Raw genomic sequence first — 7,958 nt, 5'->3', positions numbered from 1 at the left:
CATAATCAATTTAAAAGGTTGTTGAAACTATTTCAATTTGTCACATTCCGATAGAAGTTTCCTAAAAACAATAGAGAGATTACTAATACCTTTTTACTTTCGAGTTTCCAAAGAATACTAGACCTAGACTACTAAAACGATACTCCTAGGTAGAGAGCAAGCCTCGTCTCGAGCTATAGAACCATGACCACTCTTAAGGCAAACCAATGTTAGAGCCAAGCTTTGGCAAGTGTTAGCCACAATCCGGATAAACTTACAAACTATATACCTAAACACAGATTCGATCAACCAATATGTTAACATGTTGACTAACAAATTACCAAATGAGAGCGTATTTAAGTAGTTTTCATATACCCCTCTATATATATTATATATATATCTGTATCTGTAACTATATCTATAGATTCCAATCCTATACTGGAAACTGTTCAAGCGGCAAACATAAGCAATGTTTCGATGTATGTTTATGTGTATATGTATTAACAAGATTGTTTTAAAAACAGAACAAGGATTCCCCTGTGAAAGTAAGAAAGAAATATAGGGAATCGAAGAAACCCAAATAAAGAATCAATTATGTTGAGGACTCCTCATCCTGTGGTTTTCATGACATTGCCCTTGAGCTTGGCCTTCAGGCATCGGTTAAAGACATTGGCAAAGGGAAAGGGCAACTGGCCCTGGCACCCAAGATTCCCCAGCTTGTGCAGGGCTCCATAATCGAGGCAATTGATCTCCTCATCCCTATTGCAGTCTTGGCCGTGCTTGAACATATAGCTTTGGATCGTGTCGGCAGCACAGTGGGGATCATTCACGCAATTGGTAAAAGCTGAATGGGGGACATGTCAGAGGCTTAAGATAAGTTTTAAAGAGTGCTTATGGCTGGACCTACCATCATCGGAGAGAGCTGTGTCACCCGGCAGGGTTATCTTGCCTCCCTCCACCCAATAGCCCCAGGTAATCCGAAATATTCCACAGGCACCGTTCACGCAAATGGCGGAGGCATTGCAGCCGCTCATTGTCTCACACAGACAGTCCAGGCAATCTTCCGTGACGGGTTTGTTTGTCACTAAAGACACAGCAAAAAAAAATTGGTAAATTAAGAAATATATTTGTAAACCGTTAACTTTATAATAGCAGAATAAAGGTATGTTTAACTTATATATTTATACAGTTCTTAAACTTATATAAAATTGTTTCAAGTATTTTGTCTCAGTGTTTGGGAGAAATGAAAATGGGCGGATGTAACTGCCGGTTATATATTATATATTCTATTGCCACAAACAGGCTTTAGTTTACAGCTTTACAGTAAATGGATTACCATAATTATAGAGCTCTCTCTACGACGTACTAGGCCCCAATTAATTGTCGCACAGTGGTGTCAACTCGTACTTATCTAGGAGAAATTACTCTATAAAATGATGATAACCACTTACCCACATTGCTGGAACCACTGTGGACCAATAGCCACAAAGCACCTAGACTGATTAGTAGTAACCTATACATAACTGAGCTTCGGATCCGATCCAGAATCGAGAAACCGACCTACCGTCGCCGTGTTGACCACACAACTGATCTGAGTTGGCCGTAGCCACCGGTTTATTAATAAACTTTAACGCCTACATTAGCAATGCAATATTCGCACATACATTAAGCAGAGTCTTCCTCATAATTTACTAATTTATTAAGTTACTATACTAAGTGGAATGCATTCCCGGAATTTCAGTTGGCTTTCTGGCGCTTCTCAGCCCGCAGAGCATCTCTCAGGCAGCGTCTGAAGACGCTTTCATAGGAGTAGGGCATATCTGCCTTGCAGTTAAAGGGACCCATGTAATGGATGGCTCCATAATCGTAGCAGTCCTCCGTTTCGTCATCGTTACAATCCTGACCGTATTTGACCATGTAGCTCTGCAAGGTATTGGCAGCGCAAATAGGATCGTTGGCGCAGTTGGTGAAGGCTGTTAAAAAATTAAAAATATTATATATTCTCATTAAAAATGAACTTTAAAACTCACAGCTTTCCGTTAAAGGAGAGTCCCCTTCTATGGTAAATCGCCCGGAGTCCACCCACTGATCCCAGGTGATCCTGAAGATGCCACAAGCCCCATTCACGCACACAGCCGTGTCATTGCAGCCACTCAGGGCCTGACACATACACACCAGGCAGGTCTCTGTGATGGGCTGTTGGGTCCCCGCTTGGATCCATATCACTCCGATGGTTAGACCCAGGAGAAAAACAAACAATGATGATCTGGTATACATGCTAGATAAACTGGGAGAACTGTATTCGATGCAATCCGCGATTGTTTGATCACTGAAACGATCTCAGCTTGCGCTACTGGTTTTATTAGTAAACACTGAGAGCCGAGTGACTAATTGCGGTAATAGGAAATAAAGCGGGTCTAGTGCTACAGCAGGGGCGATTCCCGGCTAATATTTATTTAACATACAAATTATAAGTAGATTTGCATACATATTTAAAGATTAAATTCCTCGGAAAAAAGGCCTAAACAATTTTTTAAAATTAATAAACATCTTTATAAACTTTATAAACACTATAAAAAACACATATTTCTCATTATTCAAAACCCTGGTCCTGGTAGTTCTCGATACACTCCTCAAAAGCACTCTGATAATCAAAAGTCAATTCTCCTTGACAGCCATAGGCCCCCAAATTGTGGATTTTGGCATAATCATGGCAATTCATTTCGCCGTCCCCATTGCAATCCTGATTAAATTTTTTCATATAATTCTGCACCAAATCAGCGGCACAGTGCGGATCATTGGCGCAGTTCTGGAAGGCGTTCTCCGAGTCTGGATCCTCGCCATTCAGCGTCAGTTTTCCCGCATCCACCCAGTAGGCCCAGGTGATGCGGAAAATGCCACAGGTTCCCTTCTCCGGACTCGTGCAAATGGCCGTGGCATTGCAGCCGCTGATTGCCTCGCAAATACAAGTGAGACACAGCTCAGTTACGGGCTTATCCAGCACGTGACCTATCAATGCAATATTTGAAACATATTTCTTTTAAAAATATTGTAAGAAAAACTCACCTTGACTTCTAACTAAAGTGGGTCCTAGCGCCAGCAGAAAATAACCAAAAAACATTCCCAAGAAAACTCTCATTCTCCGTCTTGTTATAGTAATAATCTATCACCTCAGCACCTGAACTGCGAATGGTGCTAGAGAATCCCATGAACCGAGTGCTCACCAGGTAAATCTGTCAAGCTGGCGGAAAATACCGGTTTCTAGGGCGCTTTTAAATGATATTCTTATTACAATATATTATTATAAACATATGTATATATTTAATTATATTATTATATATAATATTTTGGGAGAAGAATTGTATATTGTGAACTTAAAATTGTATTAAAATATTTATCAACAAACATTTAGATTCATTTAGATTTCCGGCTCGGCAGGCTTTAAGCTTTTTTTATCACTTCCGAGTTGACTGCTTTGATAATGTGATATACTTTTGGGCTTGTTCTTCATTTTAGTTTTTAGATTTATCAATAAAACTCTTATTATAATATTTCTAATAAAAATATATTAAAACTATTTAATAGACTTTTCCATAGTTGAAGGAAGTTCTTAGTTAGACTTCTTGAAAAGACCCAGGAAAAAGTATGCAACAATGAAACGATATTTAATTTTTGTATTACGCCGTCAGGTGGCTTTAGTTACTTAATTTATTTACTTTAAATGTAAATCTAACAAGAAAGAAGTAAAATTTTAGAAAGCCACCAATTAAAAAATATCAATTCGGATAGCTTTTCTGTGCTAGTTTTCATTAGGTGTTTAAATCTGCATGCTGAATTTAAATTTATAAAATTATTAACTAAATTAATTAGACTTTAAAAATTTGGACATAATACATGAATGCCTTAAACATTTTTTATTTAATATTATAATCACCAGTTTAGTAACAGATTTTCGAAATTTCTTATATCGAAGCAAGTTGTTTTATGAGATTCGATTTTGTTGGAAAACTAAGAAACTAAAACCCCATTTTTACATAAATTGAATGCTTCATATTCAATCCCTTGCTGCAGTGTCATTTTATTATCAATCTCAATTGCGCAATCTTCTTCGAATTCAAATGCATTGCCATAAATTATTAATTAATTACATTATTTATATATTAGATGGTAGATAAATTTAGCAAGATGGTGGGATTAACCGGAAATGCGCACATCAACACTCTGGAACGAAGTCAGGCATGTGCCCAGGGTGTTCTGATAATTATAGGCCAACTCTCCGGTGCATCCGTATCCTCCCAGCTTGTGGATGGCAGCATAATCGTAGCAATCGACGGCACCGTCACCATTGCAATCCTGACCGAACTTGGTCATGTAGTTCTGAATGGTGTTGGCCGCGCAGTAGGGATCGTTCACGCAGTTGGCATAAGCTATATAAGCGATATTAAAGATAATATAAATAATAATTAAAGAGGGGGAAAACCGGAAAGGAAGGGGGCCTCGGAACTCACCGTCCTCCGACTGGGGACTCTCGTTGCCCAAGGTCAGCTTGCCGCCGTCGGACCAGTAAGCCCAGGTGATGCGAAACAGGCCGCAGACTCCACCGCCGCAATAGCGGGTCTGGTTGCATCCACTAATGGCCTCGCAGATGCATCCCAGGCACACATCAGTCACCGGCTTATCTGTTTGGGGTGAGAGATCAGTCGATTCAAATCAAATCAGCGTCGTACCGAGATTAGCCTAGGGAACGTAACCAGAGCGAGCTCTAAAAAAGCAAAAACCCGAATGGTGTCACACATATTTGCCCAGCCCATGTCATCGCTTTATTCAGATCATTCGGTAATGTTTGTTGTTGAATTTTATAGAGTTATATAAAGCCGAAATTATTGGAATTTTAAGTGAGCACAAGGAAACAAGTTAAATCGTATAACAAATTCACTAAAATGATGAGTAAAACATTTTTAAAATATTTTTATATAATTTAAAAAGGGTTTACAAGTGGTAAACAAACATTAAATTCAATTTGATACAAAATATCTGTTCTTAAAATTCATAAAAAAATATATAATTAAATAAAAATATAATATATTTATGGAAGAAGAAACCATTCCGCTGACTGCACGCCCATGAACCTGAGCTGGAACGTTCCGTTGAATCTGCCAGCCTCACGTCTACAACTCATTTTTTAACCGAACTAGTTTTGCAACTTTCAATGGCAACATTGAGGCATCTCCGGAGAACGAATCCGGCAGAAACGTAGGCGTGGATGAGTCAATATATATATACATATATTGGCGTTATCAAGACCTTGTTCTTGTAATTAAATTTTTGTATTTATTGTTGTATTTTTAATGGATATTCTCTAGCCTTTGCTTCACCCATACACACGCGCGAAATCGTGGCAAAAACTCAGTTCACTGACCTATGCAAAACTAATCTTGAAAGGCGCAAAAAATTGGGTCAAGATTAATAATGTTTCAGCCAAAAACTCGAAGTTTGAATAATTCTTTAAAAAACAATCCACTTTATAAAAATAAAGCTGACAAAAACTAATATTTTATGGGTATTTTCCTGAGATAATCGACACGCAGGTTGTGATAAAGCCAACAGACGTCATCGTTTCGAATTGTCACGAAGGTGGTGGGGGTTTTTTTGGACGAAAACAATAGCATGCTAGAGTGCATTGTTGGATTCAATTCCGGAATCGGGAAATTTTCAAGGTAATCGACATCCTTTTCACGAAGAATTCAAAGATAATGGATAATGTGCATGGTGTTAATTAGCCAGTTAAACAATTAGTTTATTAACCAGAAATCCGAATGAGCTCATTGCACAACAGCTAATAAGGCCAGCAATTGTAAAATAGTTAAGTATAAATGATAATTCCAATTGGTTTCCGCTTAATGTAATGGGCATATAAAAATCGGAAGTAATTTCAATGGCAAAGCTGCGTTATTGACAGTCAACGAACCGGGTATCAAATGATAGATGAGCATCTCAGATCTGAAATCGACGTTTGTCAACGTCTCGAAACTTATTATATGCAAATGCTGACAAACACGATGGTTAAATGTATCTGGGAAATCCATCTAAGAACGAAACATGTCTTGCTCGCAGAACAAAAGATACAAATACGAGTATCTATACAATTGCTAATTAATGTTAATGAATGCAGACGATCCGGGTATTTGTATTTCGCGTTCAAAAAGCAAATCTAACGCAAATGCGTAACAAATTCGTTTTGAAAACAATAACAAGAACGGAAATGTTCTCGTATTTTGGATATATTTTACTCACCGGTGGCCTGAATGAGAGCCGCGAATCCCAGGCATAGCAGAGCCCCAATGGCCAGAGTGCAGCTTAATTTGTTGGCAGCCATTATCTAAGCAGTACTTTTGTCCAAAATCAGATTTGATTTTTAAGCTGCAACAAACTGAAGAGCAATATAATCCAGTGACTTAATTATAGAACCGAACTCTATCGAGCGCGCCGATCAACTGAGCTGGGAAGTGCGATGAGCTTGCCTTTTTGGTTGGCCAAAGCTCAGGTAAAGCTCTAGAAACGAAAGACTTGAGCTGGGAACTTGACTTAAAACTGTATAGTTACAAAGTATACATTTGGGAGTTGGTGATTTTAAGAATCATGATTGACATTTAGATGTAAAATACAGAGAAATATCTTATAGTTTCTTTATAAAATCCATAACAAGGTACTGACATTTTAAGTCTACAAGTTAATGAAGATTCCAAAACTCTATTCCCTCTAAAATATCCATTTCATAGTTTCTTCGCTTTGCTCAATTTATTCAAAATATAAGAGTATCAAGAATCTCATGTTTAGATCTTGTTGAAGGCAGCAATGTCGACGGACTGAACAAAGTCCTCGAACTCCTCAATCTTCTCTTGCAGCAGATCAATGGACACCTTATCGTCCTCAATGACGCACATGATCTGCAGCTTGTTGATGCCATAGCCCACGGGCACCAGCTTGGAGGCTCCCCACAGCAGACCGTCCATCTCGATGGTGCGCACATTCTTCTCCATCTCCTTCATGTCGGTCTCATCGTCCCAGGGCTTGACATCCAGGAGCACGGAGGACTTGGCAATGAGGGCGGGCTTCTTGGACTTCTTGGCGGCGTAGGCAGCAACGCGCTCCTGCTTGATGCGCTCGGCCTCTTCGTCCTCCTCGTCATCGGATCCGAATAGATCCACATCGTCGTCATCGTCGGCAGCCGGCTTGGCGGGAGCAGCCACGGTGGGCTTGGCTCCGGCCAGCTGGGGCAGAGGAGTGCCAGTCCATGCGGCACGCTCTGCGGCCTCGAAGGAGGCAATGTGACGGTACCAGCGGGCCACGTTCACGTAGTCACCGGCCGGGGCCTTGCCCAGAGCATCGAACACCGACAGATCGGCCTTGCTGGGAGTGTATCTACGGGAATTAAAGGAAGATTAAAGTTAAATAATGCTAATATGGGAAATCTGCGAGGTCTGCCGACGTGGTGCGGTCGTGCCTAACCTCACATTTCGGCGCCGCGTGCTTACCCGCTGATGTAGCTGTTGTCGGCCAGGAAGTTGTTCAACTCCTTGAGTCCAGCGGGGGTCTTCACATCACCGAAAGCCATTTTAAATGCGTTTTTGTGGGGTAAATTCGCGTTTAACAATCAAATGCCGTGCTCTGCGCAACGTTGCCGACGAGGAAAGAAGGTGTGACCGTTCATCGGTGCTGCGAGTTTAGGTATTTTTTGGCTAGTTTTACACTTTATTTATGCAACGAATTTGTTTTAATTTCTTAATTTATTTTTTTTAGTTCTGAATCAAACATGTTTTTTATTTTCTATGAAACAAAAAAGAAAATTAATTTTAATTAATTTAAATATATTTTTTAAATAACAAATAAATAAACAATAATAAACAGATAATTGGTATTTTTCAGTATGCACTCCAGATGCAGTAAATTCTATGGTCCCTCTTACGGTCATACTGATG

General features: G+C 39.6%; 5 protein-coding genes across 5 annotated transcripts; all 5 read right to left on the bottom strand.

The window, feature by feature from the left end:
* Positions 1-459: 459 nt before the first annotated feature.
* Positions 460-1,570, bottom strand: LOC108076169 (lysozyme 2). Its single transcript, XM_017168899.3, has 3 exons — positions 1,431-1,570; positions 887-1,063; positions 460-823 (listed from the first exon to the last, which is right to left on the bottom strand). The coding sequence occupies exons 1-3, from the start codon at positions 1,498-1,500 to the stop codon at positions 588-590; spliced, it is 483 nt and encodes a 160-aa protein (XP_017024388.1). The 5' UTR covers positions 1,501-1,570; the 3' UTR covers positions 460-587.
* Positions 1,570-2,294, bottom strand: LOC108076170 (lysozyme). Its single transcript, XM_017168901.2, has 2 exons — positions 2,010-2,294; positions 1,570-1,952 (listed from the first exon to the last, which is right to left on the bottom strand). Exons 1-2 carry the CDS (start codon positions 2,254-2,256, stop codon positions 1,717-1,719), a joined length of 483 nt encoding a protein of 160 aa, XP_017024390.1. The 5' UTR covers positions 2,257-2,294; the 3' UTR covers positions 1,570-1,716.
* Positions 2,295-2,395: 101 nt separating this feature from the next.
* LOC108076222 (lysozyme) lies at positions 2,396-3,160 on the bottom strand. Its single transcript, XM_017168964.1, has 2 exons — positions 3,046-3,160; positions 2,396-2,988 (listed from the first exon to the last, which is right to left on the bottom strand). Exons 1-2 carry the CDS (start codon positions 3,116-3,118, stop codon positions 2,573-2,575), a joined length of 489 nt encoding a protein of 162 aa, XP_017024453.1. The 5' UTR covers positions 3,119-3,160; the 3' UTR covers positions 2,396-2,572.
* An 877-nt stretch (positions 3,161-4,037) lies between these two features.
* LOC108076284 (invertebrate-type lysozyme 3) lies at positions 4,038-6,487 on the bottom strand. Its single transcript, XM_017169034.3, has 3 exons — positions 6,274-6,487; positions 4,488-4,658; positions 4,038-4,406 (listed from the first exon to the last, which is right to left on the bottom strand). The coding sequence occupies exons 1-3, from the start codon at positions 6,353-6,355 to the stop codon at positions 4,174-4,176; spliced, it is 486 nt and encodes a 161-aa protein (XP_017024523.1). The 5' UTR covers positions 6,356-6,487; the 3' UTR covers positions 4,038-4,173.
* A 263-nt stretch (positions 6,488-6,750) lies between these two features.
* Positions 6,751-7,683, bottom strand: eEF1beta (elongation factor 1-beta). Its single transcript, XM_017169032.3, has 2 exons — positions 7,515-7,683; positions 6,751-7,401 (listed from the first exon to the last, which is right to left on the bottom strand). Exons 1-2 carry the CDS (start codon positions 7,592-7,594, stop codon positions 6,813-6,815), a joined length of 669 nt encoding a protein of 222 aa, XP_017024521.1. The 5' UTR covers positions 7,595-7,683; the 3' UTR covers positions 6,751-6,812.
* Between the last annotated feature and the right edge of the window lie 275 nt (positions 7,684-7,958).

This window comes from Drosophila kikkawai, chromosome 2R, assembly GCF_030179895.1.
Source record: "Drosophila kikkawai strain 14028-0561.14 chromosome 2R, DkikHiC1v2, whole genome shotgun sequence".
NCBI lineage: Eukaryota > Metazoa > Arthropoda > Insecta > Diptera > Drosophilidae > Drosophila > Drosophila kikkawai.
Note: the sequence above shows the minus strand (reverse complement) of the source record. Positions and strands in the feature narration are given on the sequence as shown.